The sequence below is a fragment of the Anabrus simplex genome, chromosome 5 (assembly GCF_040414725.1).
Source record: "Anabrus simplex isolate iqAnaSimp1 chromosome 5, ASM4041472v1, whole genome shotgun sequence".
Classification (NCBI taxonomy): Eukaryota; Metazoa; Arthropoda; class Insecta; order Orthoptera; family Tettigoniidae; genus Anabrus; species Anabrus simplex.
Window position 1 is genome coordinate 183,573,101 of NC_090269.1, and position 24,876 is coordinate 183,597,976.

At 38.9% G+C, this 24,876-nt stretch overlaps 1 protein-coding gene across 1 annotated transcript in view; it reads left to right on the plus strand.

Annotated features, from left to right (window-relative positions):
- LOC136874425 (uncharacterized) overlaps positions 1-19,062 on the plus strand; it is a 95,619-nt gene extending 76,557 nt beyond the window's left edge. Inside the window, exon 8 of the mRNA XM_067148059.2 lies at positions 18,693-19,062. Coding sequence (XP_067004160.2) covers positions 18,693-18,811 — 119 coding nt within the window. The 3' untranslated portion in view covers positions 18,812-19,062. The remainder of the gene's footprint in view (positions 1-18,692) is intronic.
- Positions 19,063-24,876: the final 5,814 nt, after the last annotated feature.

A 24,876-nucleotide genomic window follows, 5' to 3' on the forward strand; every position in this document is an offset into this window, starting at 1 on the left:
TCGAACAAGTAGCCTGTGATAGGTTGAAAATTAATTACAGAAATTTTTCATTGACCAGATTCAAAACTGGCAGAAAGAAAAAGGAAATATTGCCAACCCAAAAATAAATGAACATCAATTAGTTACAACAACCTAGAAATATAAAACTTCTTTAAATTATAAGTTCTTTCACTTTGCACCAGAGTGCATGATCATAAATTTTTAGTGGTGTCATCTGTAGGAAAATGTCCAAACTTCTTGATGTATATCAAAACAAAACCAGGAGAAATTCAGACAGCCTAGGAAACTTCACAACAAAACAATTACTTAATTTTTCAGTGGTGACTTTTTCTGATTAAAGTTCCAACTTGTTGTGTTATCAGTTTCACTATTGACCAATAGAGAAGTTCTTTTAGGCACTAGTTTTAAATGCACGGCATTGAGGTGTACCTCCCAGTACAATAATGATGACTCGGACGTATGGAAATAGAAGCAGAAGGGCTTTCCTCCGGGTTAACAGAATCAACCTCGCCAGAAAACATTTGGCTGAACCCATCAGTGCCCACATTCTCAGAAATTACTAAATAAATTAGATGTGAACGCCTTGGCGTTATCAGAAACTATATATTGAAAAGTTCCAAAAGTTGCAAAAATAGTATTAAGGCAAGAAATAGTGTTGCACGTCAATCTGAAATGCAGAGATTCGAATAGCCCAAAGGGCGATTCATCCTGTACGACAGGGCCTAGCCAAAACCCAGCTCAGAGCCCGGTTGTCGGTTGCTAATTGAAACTTAACATGTTCAAGATAAAGAAGGAATTTTTCCAAGGCAAATAGGAGGGCCAGTCCTTCTATGGAGTACTTGGCTTCTTGAGATGATAAAGTCCTAGACTCATAGGCAAATGGCCGCCTTCCAAGTTCTGTTTTTGACCTGAATTTCCACATTATATCTAGTAATACGATTTCAAAAGGAATAGAGCTAAACAAACGAAAACACCAGGGAACACGCATACCACCACGCTAAATTTCACTATATTTTCAGTAACCTTATTACCAACCCAATAAAAATGTTACTACATCTTCCACATTACAATACCGTCGTTAAAATCCGTTGGTAGTACGCAAGAAAATATTTAACTTCTAGTTTGCAAAACTGCAGCCTATGTATCTGGCTGTTTACCTGACAGTCGTAGCACAGGCCCTTAAAGTAAAAAATCAGGTACACTGAAGATTTCAATACAATAGGCTACAAATGAATGAGCATGTTAGCTCTAAAGGTACATCATTTCAAAGAGCATTTTTCCTCCACTCATTTACACTTTAGGAGACTGAGCTCCAAAATTTACACAGTCCAGGCTTTCAAAGGCACAAGTTTCTTATCTGAATTCTATACTAGATAAGCTTCAAAACAGTGTTTACTGTCATTTCAGCTTGACAGTCTATTACACACTCGTCCATTATTAATGATACTTAAAACAGGCAATAAGTGCCCATTCCAAATGATCTTAGTGTACAAAAGAAAAGGTTTAAGAAATCAGCCATGAACAAAATGCTAAGAGGCTAAACACTTGCACTCTTTTTGAAATACACTTAAAATCCTACATGAGCTTATAGCCTGAAGTTACAGAGGCTAAGCCTATACTACAGAGGGTGACTATATGGCAAAATATGAAGTTCCAAAATGGTTTGAAGAATTTAGAGTTTTAGAAAATCATATTCACCTCCATATCAAGTTGAATGGGAATTAAATAGAGGGTGAACACTCTTTATTCCCTAAGTTTCATATTTCCCAGCAGGGATTTGAATAGAGTCCTTAGACTTGCCTGAAAATTTACATTTAAAAGGTGATATTAAACTTTAGAAATTTACATTAAGAAAGAATTTTGAAACCTTCTCCTCAAGTTAACTTTCTGGAGCTACCACATATTTAAAAGATGTCTGCCATTATCTTGAGCTGATGGGCCTTCCAACGATGGACAAGGCTGCCTCTGCCCGCACTTACACCACATGCACTCTAAGACCGGAGCGACAAAGGTGTCAAAATGACCCAAAAGCACCCAGCTTATATAGCAACTCAGGGGGAAGGTTCTCGAACTCTCCTGACCTAGGCAGAATGCCTGTACACACCCCCAATTTTAATTGGCTACAAAAATGTATACAAAAGTTCCTGATTGGTCCATAACATAAGGAAGAAGGAAGCTGTAGAAGTGCTGACAACTTTAACACATAAAAAAATCTACAAACACTTAAGGATTACCACAATAGAATTTTTAAACTTCCCTTAAAAATTAACTATCCATCCACCCACCAGAGTGGGCACATAAGTCGATAGTAGAGACATCTGAAAATTAAAGGTCAAAACTTCTTCAAATACACAGTTCAGGATACACCGCACAGACGGTCTTCTAGGAGGTGAGCAGTTCAAATTGACGGTGAAGGTATACCTCCGGTACAATAATAATAATAATAATAATAATAATAATAATTGTTCCAAGATATCTGTGGAACAGCAGAGGTGAAAGAAGGTGCGGGGGTGAACAGGTCTCAGAATATGAAATTAAAGTTAAGATAAAATTTAACAAGGTTATATTTTCTTAGCAAAATCAAGAAATAACAAGAATGGCAGGTACAGACTAGCAAGGTAACAAATGTACAATTACAGTATTCACAGGATTTGGGCTTCGAGCCCCGAACTCACAATTCTTGAGCAATTAGCCCAACTTTACGATATACACATTTCAACAAAGGGGCAGAAGACCCCTATCATGCACAGGAACACTTGCTCCCAATTACACAGTAAAGCCTCCTCGAGGCGCGCAGGAAACAAAATTTTTTGAAAGAGCAATCTGCTCTTAAGTAACGAGCCTATCCAAGGCCACACCAAACTCCACATTCAAGTTGTCCTCCAAGGACATGAAAACAGGGGTAAAATACCCAACCTACTGAGGCCTATTAAGTAAGGAAAGGTTAATTACGTGGCCTCTAAAATACCAACTTGAAAGGAGGCGTTCTTGCACTCCTAACACATTTTATATAAAACCTACTTGGCACTAGGCCGTTACTGCAAGGGCTAATCCCATACTAAAGAGGTGACTTTTAGAAGGAAACAGTTTACATTACGTTAAGGAAGAAACGGTTGTGAAAAATAAGTTCACCTCAATGCAATATGAGTGGGAGCTCGAGAGGGTTAAGCACTCTCTATCCCAATATGTAGTTAAAACAGAAAGAATTGACACCGAGTGTCTTTACATTTTTAAAGGAAAGTTACATGGAAAAGGCTTCGGACCTGCCCCGAGAGTTAAACTGCTGAGCTAGCAAGAAGAGAAGTTATTAAAAGGCCATTACCTTGTGGTTGACCTGCTGCCCGAAGAAAGAGGCGCTTCCCGCCCCCTGCTACGTACTTTACACACTGAAAGATGTTACTGGAGTGGCCCGGAGACCCAAAAATCAGCAGTTTATATACTCTCGCGGAAAGTTCGAGGCGTTTCAGGAATGAGAACACCCTCCCACAAGAATTTTATTGGCTAGGGTTAAGCAACATACCCAATTTGGAGAAGATACACCTGATTGGTCATAAATTAATTGAAGAAATTCGGGATTGGCTAAATTCAAAACAAGGGGAAAGAAAGGGTTATACAGCCAACTTAAACAATAACAGAAAGAAATTTAACAAGAAACAAACTTTTGAAATCAAAATTTCTCCAAAAAACAGTTCTTTCACTTCGCACTAGGGTGCACCATTGTAGTTCTTCAGTAGTGTCCTCTAGAAGAGAATGTTCACACTTCTTACTACAGGCAAAACAAAAATACCTCGAAAACGACACAGTTCAGAAACTTCAAAATTTACAAGTAGGGACATCTTCTGAGAAACTAAAAAATTAACACATTAGATAAAGTTCAGACTTCCTCCAGTAGGGGAGTTTCAACTGGCGCAAGGTTTGAATTAGCGGCATGGAGGTGTACCACCCGGTACAGACCTCCCCCCCCCCCCAAAAAGTCCCTCCAAGGGGTAACACAGAAGAACGTAACTTTTTGTTTCAACATAAGGTCCAAGTAATGATGTTGATATGGAAGTTAATTGCAGAAGTATTTACCAACAAATTTTCTTAAAATGATTGGATCCAGTTTCATAATTCTTTGATTACTATTGATGTAATGTCTTTGTGCTTGTAGAGGTTGAAATCAGAAGGGAACTTTTAGTTTTTAAAGTTGCGGAAAAATTTTCTAAGTCCACCAGATATTGTAGTTGGATTCAAAACTGTAGTAATTGTTGATGTTAAATGTCCATGTAGCTGATTACATATATCCAAGGTTGATTAAGTTAGATGGCCAGACCGGCCGCTGCTGCTTGTGTCCAGAAGAGGCCGCTCGGACCCCTCAAGTACCCTGAGATACCGCTCGCCCGCACTATGAGAGGAGCCGTGGAGTTGAAGCACGCCGCGCCCGCGGCGAACAAGCAGGTCGCGGGCCAGTTACAGGTTGTGCGCCGCACATCAGCCTTGGCCGGGAGGAGGACTCCGGCTCGCCGTACACAGGTTGGCCTCACTGGAGAAGGGCGGGCCCTTACCCTGCCTCAGTAGCGGTACGGCGCCACGCTGCTGCGGGGACACTGAAACATTAAAGCTCAGCGGCAGAATTTTGTTGGACCATCATCATTTTTTGAGGGCACAGGCTTTGTGGAGAGGTTGAGGGGCCAGCGGCGTGAAGATATTCATTTTATATATAAGCCACTGTGTGTTATGTTAGCAGGAGACGGGAGCGTGGTAATGGCCATGGTAAGGACAGGATGGCAGTTTAACTGATCGGGGGAGGTTTACAATAAATAATTACACACAAAGGAAACAGATTCCAAGGGCAGAAGGCCTTAAAAGTGAAACCCCTCAAACAAAATATAACCTTCATATTTCTTTCAAAATTATATGAAGCAAGTTAACACAGAAATTACACAGGTTTCACCTGTGACAGGTGAACCCTAAATATCCTCTCGGTGGCAGGATTACTTAATAACAACGTAACCGGCGTAAGGAAATCTAGAATGGTACACGGCCCATGAAATCTGGGGGCAAGCTTGCCCGCGGGAACAAAATTCTTGACCATCACCTGGTCACCTACCTTCAAATTGGTGGGTCTCTGTCCACGATCATATCTTTCCCTAACCTTTTCATGAGACACTTTAAGATTGGCTTTAGCCTTCTTCCAAAGATCATTAATGTTATCTGGGTCTATTCTCTCAGGTAGAATGTCATTCAGAGACCAGAGGTTAGAGAGCGGCGTGTTGGGAACAAACTTGAACATCAGCGAAGCCGGCGTAAACTTATGAGATTCATGAACCGCCGAGTTCAAAGCAAAGGCTAACCAATGGAGGGAAGTGTCCCACCTAGAATGATCTTCATGATGATAGGCAATAAGCGCGGACCTGAGATTACGATTAACCCGTTCAACCAGAGATGGTTGAGGGTAATAAGCAGAAGTTGTCAGATGAGAGATGGACAGGTCAAAGCAGAATTTACGAAACAGATTAGATGTAAAAGCCTTAGCATTATCAGACACAATATATTGACAGGGACCAGAAGAAGCAAAGATAGAATTTAGACAAGTAATGGTGGACTGAGCGGTAGCCAGCTTAGTCGGAAATAACCAGGAAAATCTAGTAAAACCATCTACACATACAAAGATGAATTTGTTGGCATTTCCCTTTGACCGGGGGAAGGGTCCTACATAATCAATATACAGGCGTTCCATAGGGCGCGACGCTTGATGAGAAGACAACAGGCCTACCTTGGTGGACATGGTTGGTTTACTAATCAAACAGGATTTACAAGCCTTTACTAGTTCACGGATTTCACCGTCCATACTCTTCCAGATGAACCTTTCACGAATCTTTTCACGAGTTTTAAAGATGCCTAGATGCCCCCCTAACGGGGTCTCATGATAGTACTTAAAGATCATAGGTACAAGAACAGCTGGAACGACAACTTTCATAATCTTAATATGCCTCGATGGGCAACATAAAACACCATTCCTCAGTACATAAGGGACGACATGTTCCCCAGAAGAAAGGGTTTCCATTATCGGAGCCAGCGTCGGATCTTCACGTTGGTATTTCTCGATATCCCTAAAGAGCATGGGAGCATCTGTTAAGATGGCATTAACCTCAGATAGCATGGACTCGGGAGGTGATGAACTATCGACCGGTTCATGGGTCTCGACGTCGTTGGAAAACATACGGCTGAGTCCGTCTGCGACAACATTTTCGGTACCTCTGATATGCCTGACATCGAATTGGAAGGCAGAAATGCGGATGGCCCAACGGGCTATACGACTAGTACGACGCGGCCTACCTAAGACCCAGCTTAAGGCTTGATTATCTGTCTCCAGGTCGAATTTGACATGTTCCAGATAGAGACGGAACTTTTCTAAGGCAAATAAGACTGCCAAACCTTCGAGCTCATAGATGGAATACTTGGCTTCTTGAGCCGACAGAGTCCTAGATGCATAGGCGATGGGTCGCCTCCCTAGTTCAGTCTCTTGAAGAAGGACTGCAGCTACCGCCGACGATGACGCGTCGGTTTGGACGATGAATTTCTTCGAGAAATCGGGCATAGCAAGGACAGGGGCATTACAGAGAGCTAATCTAAGATCTTCAAAAGCGGCTTGTTGAGAAGGTCCCCACTCGAATTTGATGCTTTTCCTACGAAGAAGGTTTAAGGGCGCCGCTCTATTAGCAAAGTTAGGAATAAACTTCCTGAAGAAATTCACTATACCAATGAACCTGGCGATACCTTTGATGTCCTTAGAAGGTTTAAAATCACGGATGGCCTGTGTTCTAGAATGATCGACTGCAACACCATCAGGTGACACAATATGCCCTAGGAATGACATGGAAGGCTTAGCGAAGGCAACCTTGGACAACTTAACAGTTAACCCAGCCTTACGAAGGCGATTGAGAACTTCTCGCAGATGATCTAGATGTTCTTCAAAAGTCTCCGAAAATACGACGACATCATCAAGATAGTGATACAAGTACTCGAATTTGATGTCGGAGAAAACCCTATCTAGCAGTCTAGTGAGTACAGCTGCTCCCGTGGGGAGCCCGAAAGGCACCCGGTTGTATTCATACAAATTCCAATGCGTGGCAAACGCTGTAAGGTGTTTAGACTCTTCGGCTAGGGGAATTTGATTGTAGGCCTGATTCAGGTCCAAGATGGTGAAGAACTTGGCCTTACGAAACCATGAAAAACAAGAATGAAGGTCAGGAAGGGGCACAGATTGTAACACCACCTTCCGATTGAGAGCCCTATAATCAATGACAGGCCTGAAGCCACCTTGGGGTTTCGGGACTAGAAAAATAGGTGAAGAATACGCCGACTTAGAGGGCCGAATAATACCATCCTTCAACATTTGATCAATGATTTCCTTCAGAGCCTTCATTTTAGGTGGAGACAGCCTATATGGTGGAAAACGGACAGGAATCGAATCCGTGACCTCAATTTTGTATTCGATCAGGTCAGTAACACCAAGAGTATCAGAGAACACCTCTGGAAACGACTGACACAACTTGCGAATACTATCAGCCTGCTCCTCAAGTAGATGTCTAAGGTCTAACAACATCTCATCCTGGGTAGGCGAAATAGAGGAACATGATACAGAATTACACTTTAACAAGGGGATTTTACAATTGGAAGCAAATTTGAATGTGCACGACTTACTCTGAAGGTCGAGCACTAGACCGGAGTGAGAAATGAAGTCAGCTCCCAATATTATGGGGCAAGACAAGTGCTTGGCCACAAACAATTTAATTTTCCATGTAAATTTAAAAATACGAATTTTGACATTTAAAGAACCTAGAATTTCTAATGGAGATGAATTAGCCGAAACATATTGAACAGGAGATGAGCCATAGTCAGGTAGTTTACAAATAGATTTCAATTTTGAATACCATTGATCCGAAATAATTGAACAAACACTGCCTGAATCTAAAAGAGCTGTTACAGGTTCATTATTTAATTCAATCTTAAGAAAAGGAACAGGTGCGGGGGTATCCGCCGCAATCCTAAGACATTCTTTGGGGCATTCAAAAGATAACTCTGAAGATTGAGTTTTCCCTGAATTTTCGACCTGTTTACCAGGGGCTGAGCCTTGGGAAGCAGAATTAGTCGACTCAGCCGAAACCGCTAGTCACTTATTATTAGTGACATTGGTGGAAGTTGCACTAGAAGTTGAGCAGGAGGGGGTGCTATTTGAATTTGGACAATTCTTGGCGATATGTGAGAAAGCCCCACATTTAAAACAGCCTTGTGATGAGCCAGCTCCATTATTTGCCCTACTAGATTTGATCAATGGGCACTTGTTCCGAAGATGGTCAGGCGACCCGCAAGCATAACATTTACGAGGTGTGACTGGTCGGCGAGGTGGAGGCCGAGGATTACTAAAAGAAGGAGGGGGTTCTTTCGCGACACGCAAGGAATCGGCGTATCTAACTCCTTCCGCTGAGACGGCCAATGCTTCAAGTTCCGAGAAGGTTTGCGGGCACGCCGCGAAACACAAGTATGACCTATAAGGTGGTGAAATACCTTCCACAATAGCTTGTACAATCTGCTTCCCAGGGAAGTGAAGAGCAAACACCCTAGTATAGAATTTAATATCTTGGATGAAATCTGCCAAGTTTTCATCCAACCGTTGTACACGATAATAGTACTTCTGAATAAGTGAGGACCTTGCCCTAGCCGGAAAGAAGTTAGCTAGCAAGTGGGCGTGGAAGTCTTCAATAGATGATTGCTCGGCAATGGCTCTTACTATTTTGTCTGAGAGAATACCAATTGCATAGGGATAGATGATTTGCAAAATCTGACATGGAGAAAGAGAAAAAACAAGGGCATGATCCTGAAATTCAACTAAAAACCTTAAGAATGAAATAACTTCACTGGTAGTGTTAACAGAAAACTTAGAGACACCTCTGAGCAACATAGCTAATGGATGAGGCAAGCTGCTGCACCCCGGTAACATAGTAGGTAAAGGTTTAAGTGGCAAGGAAGTAAATTCAGAACGTACATTATTCAACGAGATACGACGTTCAGACTCGTTGTCCAATGGGGCAGAGGTTGTTTGAGCTCCAACGGTTTCCCTATTGGCGTCTCCCTTAGGAGGCTCTTCCTCGCTATCTACATTCACCGTGGTGGGTTGATCAGTTTTGGGAGGAACTTTCCCAGTTAACAATTGGGTAACCTTACTGGACAATTCAGAAAGATTTTCAAGAACCATACTAGCTTCCTTCCTTTGAACGTCATTCAACTTCAGAGACAACAGATCGTTAACTATATTAGAAAAATGAAATAACCTGGCTTGCACACGTTTAATTTGATTAGGAGAAGGATCATTTTCTTCAAAAAAACTAACTACAGATGCTAGCTCAGTAGTATTGTCACTGATCGTGGAAAGAGAGTCGTCAATTTCTTTCTCTCCCAAAGTGGGGATGGAAATGGGCAAATCAAGGGACTCTCTAAGCTTATTTGTGTCTACCGCAACCGTGCCTCCAGATTGCACATTTCTAATAGTTCATTCATAGATCAACTCCTCCTTGCGCATTAGTTAAGATGGAGAACATTGCGAGGGCCGGGCATGATGACAGAACAATTTTGAAAAAAGAAAAATCAAAAACTTCCAGCAACTGAGAAAATTGTTAGAGTTCGGATCAAAGCAATGTTTAGCCGTCAAAAGGGGCTAAATTGAGACCCATTCAACCACGCTCTTCTACCACTTGTTCTGAGGTATCTGTGGAACAGCAGAGGTGAAAGAAGGTGCGGGGGTGAACAGGTCTCAGAATACGAAATTAAAGTTAAGATAAAATTTAACAAGGTTATATTTTCTTAGCAAAATCAAGAAATAACAAGAATGGCAGGTACAGAGTAGCAAGGTAACAAATGTACAATTACAGTATTCACAGCATTTGGGCTTCGAGCCCCGGACTCACAATTCTTGAGCAATTAGCCCAACTTTACGATATACAATTTCAACAAAGGGGCAGAAGACCCCTATCATGCCCAGGAGCACTTGCTCCCAATTACACAGTAAAGCCTCCTCGAGGCGCGCAGGAAACAAAATTTTTTGAAAGAGCAATCTGCTCTTAAGTACGAGCCTATCCAAGGCCACACCAAACTCCACATTCAAGTTGTCCTCCAAGGACATGAAAACAGGGGTAAAATACCCAACCTACTGAGGCCTATTAAGTAAGGAAAGGTTAATTACGTGGCCTCTAAAATACCAACTTGAAAGGAGGCGTTCTTGCACTCCTAACACATTTTATATAAAACCTACTTGGCACTAGGCCGTTACTGCAAGGGCTAATCCCATACTAAAGAGGTGACTTTTAGAAGGAAACAATTTACATTACGTTAAGGAAGAAACGGTTGTGAAAAATAAGTTCACCTCAATGCAATATGAGTGGGAGCTCGAGAGGGTTAAGCACTCTCTATCCCAATATGTAGTTAAAACAGAAAGAATTGACACCGAGTGTCTTTACATTTTTAAAGGAAAGTTACATGGAAAAGGCTTCGGACCTGCCCCGAGAGTTAAACTGCTGAGCTAGCAAGAAGAGAAGTTATTAAAAGGCCATTACCTTGTGGTTGACCTGCTGCTCGAAGAAAGAGGCGCTTCCCGCCCCCTGCTACGTACTTTACACACTGAAAGATGTTACTGAAGTGGCCCGGAGACCCAAAAATCAGCAGTTTATATACTCTCGCGGAAAGTTCGAGGCGTTTCAGGAATGAGAACACCCTCCCACAAGAATTTTATTGGCTAGGGTTAAGCAACATATCCAGTTTGGAGAAGATACACCTGATTGGTCATAAATTAATTGAAGAAATTCGGGATTGGCTAAATTCAAAACAAGGGGAAAGAAAGGGTTATACAGCCAACTTAAACAATAACAGAAAGAAATTTAACAAGAAACAAACTTTTGAAATCAAAATTTCTCCAAAAAACAGTTCTTTCACTTCGCACTAGGGTGCACCATTGTAGTTCTTCAGTAGTGTCCTCTAGAAGAGAATGTTCACACTTCTTACTACAGGCAAAACAAAAATACCTCGAAAACAACACAGTTCAGAAACTTCAAAATTTACAAGTAGGGACATCTTCTGAGAAACTTGAAAATTAACACATTAGATAAAGTTCAGACTTCCTCCAGTAGGGGAGTTTCAACTGGCGCAAGGTTTGAATTAGCGGCATGGAGGTGTACCACCCGGTACAATAATAATAATAATAATAATAATAATAATAATAATAATAATAATAATAATAATAATAATAATAATAATAATAATAATAATAATAATAATAATAATTGTACCGGGAGGTACACCCCAACGCCGCGCATTTAAATCTAGTGCCTAAAAGAACTCTACTGGTGAAACAGTGAAACTGAAACTAGACCAATTTATAAATTTACTCAGAAGATGTCACCACAGAAATCTGATGTAATTTTGTTATTGCGAAGTTTCCTGTACTGTGTGAATTTCTACTTGTTTTGTTTGCCATTCATCAAGAAGTTTGGTCATTCTTCCATAGATGTCACTGCTAAAAAGCTATGATCATGCACCCTGGTGCGAAGTGAAAGAACTTTTGATTTAATGAAGTTTTGTATTCATAAGTTTTTTTACTAATTATGTTCATTTATTTTTGGGTTGGCAATATTTATCTTTTCTTTCTGCCAGTTTTGAATCCAGCCAATCCCTAATTTCTGTAATTAATTTTCTACCAATCACAGTCTTCTTCTTCTTCTTCGATTTTGAGTCTAACATTTAAAGTACCCAATAAACGTGAGAGGGTGTGGCTAGTTTAATCGTGAATGGTCTCGAACTTTCCCCGAGGGTTTATAAACTGCGGATTTTCACGTCTCTTGGCCAATTGATCGTCATCTGACTTAGTGTGTGTGTCAAAGCAGGGGGCGGGCGGCGCCTCTTTCATCAGGCAGCAGTACACCGACAAGGTAAATGGCCACATAACATCTTTATTTCTTGCTAGCTCCGCAGTTTAACCTGAGAAAAAAGTCTGAATCATTAACTATGTAACCTAGTTTTCCTAAAAATGTAACTTTCTGCCGGCTAATGTAAAAACTTCATATAATCTTCAACTGTAAATTGGGGATAGAGAGTGATGTACCCTCTCGAGCTCCCCTTCATATTGGTGTGAGGTGACTACATTTTGTAACTGGCTCTCTTCCTTTCCGTAACGTCTTAATTTATTCTTTTACGAGTCACCTTCATATTTGGGAATAGCCCCTGTTTCATCGGCCTAGTGCCCTTTAGGTTTTAAGAATTCATATCTAGGAGTGCAAGTTCACGCCTCCATTCAATTTGTGTTTCAGGCCATTTTCTTAACCTGTTCTTTTCCGCAAAGGCCCAATAGGTTGGGTACTAGATACCCCTGTTTCAAATTTTGTACCTTGATGGCGAGTGATTGTAATTTTCTGATATTGCCTTGAATAGGCTTGGAAAACTGAGAGCACGTCAACTCTTTACAAGTGTTGTAAAAGTGCCTCTGGGAGGCTTGATATTGTAAGTTGGGAGCAAGTGCTCCATGTATTGAGGGATTTCTGCCCTTGAGTAAATTTGTGCTCTTTTGTAAATTTGAGCTAGGAGCTGAAGAATTGTAAAGCAAGGGGCTTGAAGCCCAAATTTTTAAACTGTCACTAAATTTGAATTTTCTTGTCTTGTCTAAAATTTGCCATTGTATACCTGACGTTTCATTGTTATGAAAATTTGCTAAGGTTGAATTTAAGAAAATATAATCTTCAGTTTACGTTTTAAATTCTTTTCTTGACATTGTAGTTAGACCCATTCATCCCGGCATCTTCTTTCTCCTCTGGGGTCCACAATAAACCCTGGAACAATAATAATAATAATAATAATAATAATAATAATAATAATAATAATAATAATAATAATAATAATAATAATAATAAAAATGGCATGTGGCCTCCAACGAGGCCTGATGCAGGTTTTTCGAGTTGACACCTTATAAGTGACATGTGTGTCTATGAGGATGGGGCCCTACCTATGATGAATTCTGATGATGAAGACGTCCGACTCGTTGGCTGAATGGTCAGCGTACTGGCCTTCGGTTCAGAGAGTCCCTGGTTCGATTCCCGGCCGGGTCGGGGATTTTAACCTTCATTGGTTAATTCCAATGGCTCGGGGGCTGGGTGTTTGTGCTGTTCCCAACATCCCTGCAACTCACACACCACACATAACACTATCCTCCACCACAATAACACGCAGTTCCCTACACATGGCAGCTGCCGCCCACCCTCACCGGAGGGTCTGCCTTACAAGGGCTGCACTCGGCGAGAAATAGCCACACGAAATTATTATTATTATGATGAAGACAGCACACACGCCCAGCCCCCAAGCTATCGGAAATAACCAATGAAGGTTAACATCCACGACCCAGCCAGGAATCGAACCCGGGAGCCCTGGACCAAAGGCCAGCATGCTAACCATTTAGCCATGGAGCCGGATTATGTAGTTAATGCTAGTACTTGATCTGTACAGTTTGCTCTACTGGGGCCATGCTATTAATCATGGGGATGATCCTGTTATAAATGAGCCTCTCGAGGACTTTATACCAGCAATCCATCAAGACAACTGGGTAGTAGGTGTCAGCTCGGTAAATTTGTTTCCTGAGTTTCAGTGTAACAATTATCTTAGTTTTTTGGATTTAGGTTTTCAAGATATAGAATTCAGTCCAGTATTAGGGCTGCTGTTTGTAAGGAACTCTGAAATGGTGTAGGGGTAGCATGCCTGCCTCTTACCCGGAGGGCCCAGGTTCGATTCCCGGCCAGGTGAGCAATTTTTACCTGGACCTGAGGGCTGGTTCGAGGTCCACTCAGCCTACGTGATTAGAATTTGAGGAGCTATCTGATGGTGAGATAGCAGCCCCGGTCTAGAAAGCCAAGAATTACAGCCGAGAGGATTCATAGTGCTGACCACACGACACCTCGTAATCTGCAGGCCTTTGGGCTGAGCAGTGGTCACTTCGTAGGCCAAGGCCCTTTAAGGGCTGTTGTGCAATGGGGTTTTGGGGGAGTTCTGAAAATATTCCCACGAATCAATTTAATTTTCCTTTTTGACATCTCTAAGGGTAAAGTCTACTTCAAGCTTTGTAAATGTATTTGAGAAGGATGAGGTCTTTGGAGATGAGATTTTCTGTTGTTTAACAGCTTCTTTAATTGTATGATATGCTTCTTTTCAGCTGGGATTATATGATGTGTTTAACAATCTGGTTGGGGATGATACAATCCCTACCCCTTTTGCACCTAGCATTAACCTAGTTTCCTGAGAAGACTATAAACCACTCTGCTGGAGTGTGCAAAGTTCATATTCTCAACCATGCCATTCCATTTCTGTCACCTGGAGTCATCCAAGCTGTCATCAGCTATTTCAGGGCCACAGTTATTTAGGAATACAGTAGATCATAAATTTCTTCATTTGTTTCATTTTACCCAGGGATGTACTACATACAAAAGCCATATGGAATATGTTTCTGTGCAATAGTGATCACAGCACCAACAAAATGAGCATAGTTTGATAAAACTGGTGGGATGAAGTGTGCACATTGAGAAATGGTTCCATTTGACTTTAGTGAAATTTCAGCACAGTTGAGGTGTGGATCTGACTAGCAGTATTTGAGTTCCAATAACTGTCAAGATGGGTCTGTGTTGGCTGTGTGGAAAATCTCCTATTAATTTTCTTGAGGCTGGAAAGGAATTGCCTCTTTCATCCCTTGTGACAAAGCAGACAATGTTGTGAGAAGGACAGCAGGCAATAGTATGATTATAAATAGGGTTACAAGTCAGATTGTGAGGTTCACTAATAGGAAAAGTCCTCTCCATTTTAATTACTGCATTTAGAGGGTGAAAATTCCTTATGGGGATCACTGTAAGTACCTAGGTGTTGATATAAGGGAAGATCTTCATCAGGGTGATCACATAAACAGGATTGTAAATAAAGGGTGCAGATTTCTGCACAGGGTTATGAGGGTATTTAGGGGTTGTAGTGAGGATGGAAAGGAGAGGGCATATAAGTCTCTGGTAAGAACCCAACTAGAGTATGGTTCCAATGTACGGGACCCTCACAAGGATTAATTGATTCGAGAACTGGAAAACATCCAAAGAAAAGCAGCTTGATTTGTTCTGGGTGATTTCCGACAAGAGAATAGCATTACGACAATGTTGCCAAGTTTGAGCAGGGAAGACTTGTGAGAAAGGAGATGAGCTGCTCGACTAAGTGGTATGTTCCAAGCTGTCAGGAGAGAGATGGCGTGGAATGAAATTAGTAGATGAATAAGTCTGAGTGGTATTTTTAAGATTACAATATTAAGATAAAGTTAGAAGTCAAGAGACAAATTGGGGCAAATATTTGTTTGTAGGAGAAGGAGGAGTTAGGAATTGGAATAATTTACCAAGGGAGATTTAATAAACTTCCAAATTCTTTGCAAATATTTAAGAAAAGACTAGATAAACAACAGATAGAGAATCTACCACCTGGGTAACTGTCCTAAATACAGATCAGTGGCAAGTGATTGAAATCCAGATTGTATTCATGTTTTCAGCAAGTTAACCAAAATATAGCTTTGGCTTTAGTATTAAATTCCAGACGCAGGTTATTAGCTTCTGGCCATTTGACAAGTAGATTCGCACATTTGTCCTCAGTCTCCTATTTCCAGTAGAGGTGATGGCTGTTGAAGTCACCTATGAGTACAGATGAATAGTTCCAGGTGGGAAGCACTATGTCTGGCCACAGTATTCATGGTGGTTTGTACATACTCATCACCTTAATACTTCCTGTATCTACATTTATTGTGCTTTCATTACCTACTGTAGTAGATATTGGACATCTGGTGCATATGTACAGCGGTACATTGTGCCTATCAATTCAAAACTTGGTAAATTCCCTCTTGCCCTCAATTGACCTTAATCAGCGGCATGCATCTCTTGTATGGTGAACAGATCAATCATGGTCAAGGAGTGGTTTTTAAAGATGTTGTCATTTTGATCCAGAAATGCCTTCAGTGTTAACCTAGCAAATCTTTAAACAGGGTCCCAACAACCTTGTTGAGAAGGACCTAGATTGTTTCTGTTTCAAGATGTACAAGGAGATCAATAATTGTTGATAGTTTGGCCATTGAAATGTTGTTGCTCGCTTAGCACCATCTGGTGGGGAATACGTGCAAAGTAATAAGGAGGTGAGTAACATTCATTTCCCTTCATGGGAATAATTGTGTGGTTTCATGACGAAAAAATCAACCATCATAATTGTCTTTATAAGTCTCCAGGAAATTCACATTATCATGTGGAAAATGCAGTGAATTTACCAGGTATTAATGTCTGGTGTGGACTGGCATCCAGGGTATTAATTGGACCATTCTATTTTAGAGCTTTGTATACCTCAGCATGCTGTGTGTATCCACTTTACTGGCCATCCATGAGCTTTATGCACAATTTTACTTCTACCTTGATGGTAGACCACTTACACTACAAACTATCACATGAGAGACTATGTCGACAACATGCTACCAGGATGTTTGATGGGGTGAGGAGGTGCAGTTGAATTTCTGCCATGTTCTCCTGACTTAACAACCTTTGAATTCTACCTGTGAGGAAACTTGAAGGCTGACAAAAAGGAACCACACTGCCTACACAAAGAGAGATATTGAGACAATCTGTAGAACAATTCCTGTGAAAATTTTGGCCAGTGTTGATGGTGCAGTGGTTAACAAAAGTTAGAAGTGTTTGTATGCTAATGGTGTACTTACAGTGAGTGATTGCAGTAATCAGATATACCTTGAATAACTACATAAATCTAGTACTATAAAATTCATACTGATACTGTGGATTCTTCATGTGAAGTGTACATACATACATACATACATACATACATACATACATACATACATACATACATACATACATACATACATACATACATACATACATACATACATACATACATACATACATACATACATACATACATACATACATACATACATACATACATACATACATACATACATACATACATACATACATACATACATACATACATACATACATACATACATACATACATACATACATACATACATACATACATACATACATACATACATACATACATACATACATACATACATACATACATACATACATACATACATACATACATACATACATACATACATACATACATACATACATACATACATACATACATACATACATACATACATACATACATACATACATACATACATACATACATACATACATACATACATACATACATACATACATACATACATACATACATACATACATACATACATACATACATACATACATACATACATACATACATACATACATACATACATACATACATACATACATACATACATACATACATACATACATACATACATACATACATACATACATACATACATACATACATACATACATACATACATACATACATACATACATACATACATACATACATACATACATACATACATACATACATACATACATACATACATACATACATACATACATACATACATACATACATACATACATACATACATACATACATACATACATACATACATACATACATACATACATACATACATACATACATACATACATACATACATACATACATACATACATACATACATACATACATACATACATACATACATACATACATACATACATACATACATACATACATACATACATACATACATACATACATACATACATACATACATACATACATACATACATACATACATACATACATACATACATACATACATACATACATACATACATACATACATACATACATACATACATACATACATACATACATACATACATACATACATACATACATACATACATACATACATACATACATACATACATACATACATACATACATACATACATACATACATACATACATACATACATACATACATACATACATACATACATACATACATACATACATACATACATACATACATACATACATACATACATACATACATACATACATACATACATACATACATACATACATACATACATACATACATACATACATACATACATACATACATACATACATACATACATACATACATACATACATACATACATACATACATACATACATACATACATACATACATACATACATACATACATACATACATACATACATACATACATACATACATACATACATACATACATACATACATACATACATACATACATACATACATACATACATACATACATACATACATACATACATACATACATACATACATACATACATACATACATACATACATACATACATACATACATACATACATACATACATACATACATACATACATACATACATACATACATACATACATTAGCGAGGTAAGCAAAATGCAAACATAATCAAAATTAGCATTGAGCCATATACTAACTTACACTGCCCTATACCAGCAGACACACCTCTAATCATAGCCTTTACAGAGATTCCCATACCTGGAATGTTGCTATTCTGAACACAGAAAGGTCATTTTGCCTTTAAGGCAGTGAAAATAGTAATTCAATAACTACTTGTGCTTGCAGGTTTTGCATCTGGTCCCATGGTGCTTCGTTTCCACTCAGATGAGGTGTCTGAGCCAGATCAAGAAATTGGGTTCAGCATAACCTACCAGCAGCTTGGAACAGGCTGCATAAGGCCATAACATATGACAACAACATTTATTGTAATTTAATTACCACTTTACTTTATGAAAAATATCCAAAAGTCAGCAGGTAATAATTATTTTTCAAATGATACAAAGCCAGAAGTGAAAGATAATGAAAAAAAAGGTCATGTTATAAAGAAGTTTTCAAAGACAGGTAACACTAATCACACTGAGACTCCAGTAAAATATCACAAGCTGGATTCAAGTAAAAAAAGAAGCACCATATTGTCCATCTTAACAAGAATCTCTATCTGTTGGTAATTAACGTTAGGAGGTGGTTGTGATTTAAGTTTCCTGTAATATTTATTTATTTATTTATTTATTTATTTATTTATTTATTTATTTATTTATTTATTTATTTATTTATTTATTTATTTATTTATCACTCATTCAGTTACAAAATTCTGTGTTTTACTTTTGATTTAGTTTTTCCTACCTCTCTCCCCAGCCCCTTCACTTAAAAGAAATATAAAACCATCATATGTATATAGGCTATATTTACTACGAAGGTAATCCCAAAAATAAGGTCTCCTATTTTTTATTTTATTTTATAAAATAGTCATAATGCAACCATAAGGGTGGATGGTGAATGCTCAGAATTTTTCAATATGACAAATGGAGTCAGACAAAGTTGCATACTGTCACCCCAACTCTACAATATCTATGCAGAGTATGTAATGAGAAGAGCACTGGATGGCTAGGATAGTGGAATTTCAATCGGTGGTAGGAAACACAACAATTTACCCTTCGCTGATGATACTACACTCATTGCAGGAAGTGGACAAGGATGAATTGCTCTCTAGAGTGACAATCATTAGTTCGGATTTTGGTCTAGAAATTAACATGAAAAAGACCAAACTAATGGTTATCAACCAACAAAGTCAAATCCCAATCCAAATAACAGGATGCCTGAAAGATCTGGAGTTGGTGAATGATTGTGTATATCTAGGCTCCATAATCAATAACACGGGAAATTGTGATAAAGAAATAAAATGACGGATTGTCCTAGGTCGTGCTGCAATGGTTAAACTCACAAAGATCTGGCAGAACCGGGCATCATCCAAAACAGTGAAAATAAGATTGGTGGAATCACTGGTGTTCTCCGTTTTCCTGTATGGTTGTGAGACCTGGACTGTGAAGGCTAGTGACAAGAACCGAATAGATGCCTTTGAGATGTGGTGTTGGCGGAGAATGCTCCGTATACCATGGACAGAAAGAACAAATGCCTCCATTATAGAAGAACTGAGCATCACAAAACGTATATCTTCCTGCGTTCGTGAAAGTTACCTCCAGTTCCTGGGAAACATTTTGAGGAGAGGAGACAATTTAGAAAAGGCCATTCTGCAAGGCAAAATTGAAGGCACCAGACCAAAAGGCAGAACAAGTAGATGGTTAGACCAAGCAAAGAAGATCACCGGTCTACTTCTTCACAATATCTTAAGAGAGCTGAAGACCGCTCGGGATGGAAAAATCTTGTTAAAAATGCAGTTACTAATGAAGTAACATCCAAAGGGAGCTCCATTCTCAACGGCTGCCAAGCCAAGACCGAGTGCCTCAGCGCAGCGTGCACGTGTTTATATGCGAGCGCGGGAAACACTCTTCACAATATTGTGACCAACAGCCACACGAACAGAGTTCTGTAATTATAAAAAATAGGAGACCTTACTTTTGGGATTAAATAAGCATCTAACAATTAATTATGCAACAGGCTCATATTTGTATTGTTTTCTCAACCACAAGATAATAACATTGAAAATACAGCAATCGATCTTTATTAAATGATATTTTTAAGCAAGACAATAAGCATTAAACTGACAACATTATTTCGATCTCTTCTGAGATATTAGATCTTCTTGACACCGTATCAAAGTTTCAACTATTATTGAGTAGCCCATGTCAGGATGAAATGTCACAGGCAGGGTGGGCAGCCAAACATTTAAATCAACAATGAGGCTGGGTGATGGTGCCAGTATTGGTTTGCCTTTCTCTCAGATTTGTGTTTCAGGGCCCTTGACAAGTGTGACAAATTTGGTAGATCTGGTACATTTGTCGATGACAGTTTCCTGTTTCATAAATATTACAAGTTTCCCTTACATGTAAAATGTAAATTGTCAAACTTAAAAAACTTGTTTCATAAACACGACAATTTTTCATTGAACCTGAGGTTTACTGTATTACACTCTAGATGGCTCTGAGGTGCAATGTTAACTGTTCTGGGGTATTTGTGGACCGCAGAGGTGAAAGAAGGTGCCGGGGTGAATGGGTCTAACTACAATGTCAAAATTAATTAAAACTTAAACTAAAGGTTATATTTTCAAAATTCAAAATTTCACAATTTACAGGTACAAGTAGCCAACATTAAACAAGTCTAGAAACGACAAAATTGGTGGTATAAACAGATCGTGGGCTTCAAGCCCTCACTTAACTTTTCCTGAGCTCCTAGCTCAAATTTACAAAAGAGCACAAATTTTATACAAGAGCAGAACTTCCCTAATACATGGAGCACTTGCTCCATAAATTACAATTACAAGCCTCCCAGAGGCACTTTACAACACTTGAAAAAGAGCTAACGTGCTCTCCATTTTCCAAGCCTACTCAAGGCAACATAAGATGAAAATCTAATAATCACTGGCCTTAGAAGGCATTATTTACAAACAGAAATCTTATTACACAGAGGTATCTAGTACCCAACCTAGAGGGCCTTAGTGAAAAAGAACAGGTTAAATAAATGGCCCGAGTACAATCTGAATGGAGTCGAAGACTGAGCTCCAAAAATTTAAAACTTATGAGGCGCTTGGCTGACGAAACAGGGGCTATTTCCGAACTAGTGAGGTTGCTCAGATGGAAATAACTTTAATACATTGCAGAAACGAAAGATTACAAAAATGTTGCACCTCAAACCAAAATGAAGGGGAGCTCGCGAGGATACTTCACTCTCTATCCCCAATTTACAGTTAAAGATTTTATGAGGTTTTTACATTAGCTGGCAGAAGTTACATTTTTAGAAAAGAAGGTTATATGGTTAATGATTTCGGACCTTTCCCTCGGGTTAAACTGCGGAGCTAGCAAGAAAGAAAGAAAGTTGTTATGTGGCCATTACCTTGTAGGAGCTCCAGCCACTGACGAAGAGGCCTCCCGCCTCCTGCTTGACACACACACTCAGTAAGATGACGATCAATTGGCCAAGAGACGTGAAAATCCGCAGTTTATAAACCCTCGGGGAAAGTTCAAGACCATCAAGATTAAATTAGCCACACCCTCTCATTTTTATTGGGTAATGTAAAAGTTACACTCAAAATTGAAGAAGAAGGCTGTAATAGGTTGAAAATTAATTACAGAAATTTGGGATTGGCTAGATTCAAAACTGGCGGAAAGAAAAGATAAATATTGCCAACCCAAAAATAAATGAACATCAATTAGTTAAAAAAACCTTATGAATACCAAACTTCTTTAAATCAAAAGTTCTTTTACTTCGCACCAGGGTGCATGATCATAGTTCTTTTTGGTAGTGACATCTATGGAAGAATGTCCAAACTTCTTGATGAATGGCAAACAAAACAAGTAGAAATACAGTCAGTTCAGGAAACTTGTGTAGTTTCAATTTCACAGTTTCTTCAGTAGAGGAGTTCTTTTAGGCGCTAGAATTAAATGCACGGCGTTGGGGTGTACCTCCCGGTACATTAACCATGGAATGCAATGCAGCCCAGAGGCTGGATGGATCCTGCAAACTGTCATGCACTCATAGGAGAAAAACTAAAAACTGATGGCAGCACTATAATGGAGCATGAAAGGCATGATGAGGAGTGAGGTAGTTTACTCAGCCAGGATGTCCTACTGCAGCATGACTAGCCCTATCCAGGCACTCTGGTTGTGCTCTTAACATACACCACTCACACCTCAACAGCTTCTACAATGTTATAGCCATAAAATGAGATTGAGACTTTTGTGGAAACTACATTTTGTTCTGGCATATGTCAAGAGTTAGATGAAAAAAATAATCTATCCTTCAAGAAACGGCAACAGACAGGATGAAGTGTTATTGCATAAAGTTGTAAAAGTTGTATTCACTCTGGCAGAAAGACAAGTACGTTTGATAAGATTATGATATTTATCTCGATTCAAGCGAAAAACTATGTTCATTTCAGTAGACACTACAGAGAAAGCAACAGCCATCAGAGCAGTATATTCAGAATTAATCAATAAACAGTATATTCAAGCAGGGGCAGATCCAGAGAGGGGCTAAGGAGGGCTTTAGCCCCCCTCTCTAGTTACATTTAAAAGCTGAAAGTTTAAAAGTTTAATTGAACTTTAAAGATTTTCAGGCTCGAGGTTTATCTCATCAGTGACAACGTTTGTCTCTGTTCTGCGAAAAGAATGTTTGCCTGATATCAGCGAGTCAAAAAAGACCAAATAAAAAGGCATTTTGTCATACTCATTGTATTTCAGGAACTAATATTACATGTAAGGCTTCTTGAACAAATAGAAGAAGATCCAGAAAGTGAGACATTAATTGAAGCTGTCACCTTTGGTGTGGCTTTGAGAAAAAGTGAATTTAACATTGGTTTTGAAACAGCTGTGTCGTCTTACATTGGCACCATAATAGGAAGGTTGAATATAATGAGCTCTACATACATAATGAAGACTTCTTTCCCAATAACAGACTATTGCTACCCAGCCCGTCATAACAGCCCCTGCAGAGAAAATTTTTTCGGCCTCAAAAAAGCTAAAAACCTACTATTGCAGTGGGGAAGAACTGGCTAAATAGTCTTGCATTAGCAAACGTCCATAAGGAAAGAGCAATAAATGTTGACCATGAAGGCTGGATAGTTCTAACTGGTCAAATGTTGATTGATGTAAACTATTAATATGTAACTGTACAATGTAAAGTTGATGTACTTTAAAAAATATTTAATGGAATTTTGTGGTGAAATAAATATCAATAAATAATGTTAACTAGCATTTACTATACTGTAACAAATTCCTTAAAATATAAACTTGGGAAATTTCATCACTATAGAAGTAAAATTTCACAAGTACTCGCTTTTTCTTTGTGATGTGGTATTCTTTTTTTTAAGTTAGCCCCTCCCTTTGGGGAATCCTGGATTTGCCTCTGTATTCAGCTGTTGTCTTACTAATAAAAATTTCTCTTTGAATGAAAAGGCACAGAAATTGAAGGTTAGGTTAATCTATTACCTAAAGCAGGAATTCTCAAACTGGTGCTTGCGAGCACCAACATGCTTGCATTAACTCTGTAGAAAGGTGCTCATGAACACCAGTAGATCTTACTCAAACATTCCATGTATTTGCACTCTATCAATATCAGTGAGGTGGGATGCTAAAGGATTCACTGCCGTCAGCTTCGACTTTGCTTGTGGAGAGTTAGTTTGTTTAAACAGTAAATGGATAAATTTGTGATATAGAACTGTTGTATAGAAGGCGTGTTACCTCCTTCATTATCGAAAGGTTACAGTAAAGGCTGCAAGCTAAGAAAAGAAAGAAAATATACTGTTTCCAAGGTGAGTGGAAAGAAGAACTTCTAGTTGTGAAAAATGGTGATAGTACAGAAGTAAATTGTATTTTGTGAAATGCCTTATAACTAGGGCCCGGATTTTTAGGTTTTAAACTATTTTATTCCTTGCTAGCTAACTGTAGTATTTTAACTTACTTATCCATTTCATTACCATTGGAGTAAATTACTCGAATCTTATAAAACCTAAAAATAACTAAATAAGACGTTAAAACCTTGAAAAAACTAAATGGGCTATTCAAGACAGTATTACGTTATTTTGAAATAGAAGTACCAAATATTAATGAAATTGAATGAGTTTTTAAAAATAAACATTATGCACGACTTTTTGAAATGACTTCATGGTTTGGAACTGGAAGTGGTTTGCAAGTATAACTAGTGAGAGCGAAACAACGTGATACGATACTATTCCACTAGGGTACAGCACAAATCAAGAGACAACCCCCTGGCGTTCACTGACCTGTATCTAGCAGGTACAAGCCCGCCTAACTTGCCAGCTTCAGTGCATCTCTCATTGTGTACGGTCGACTACCGC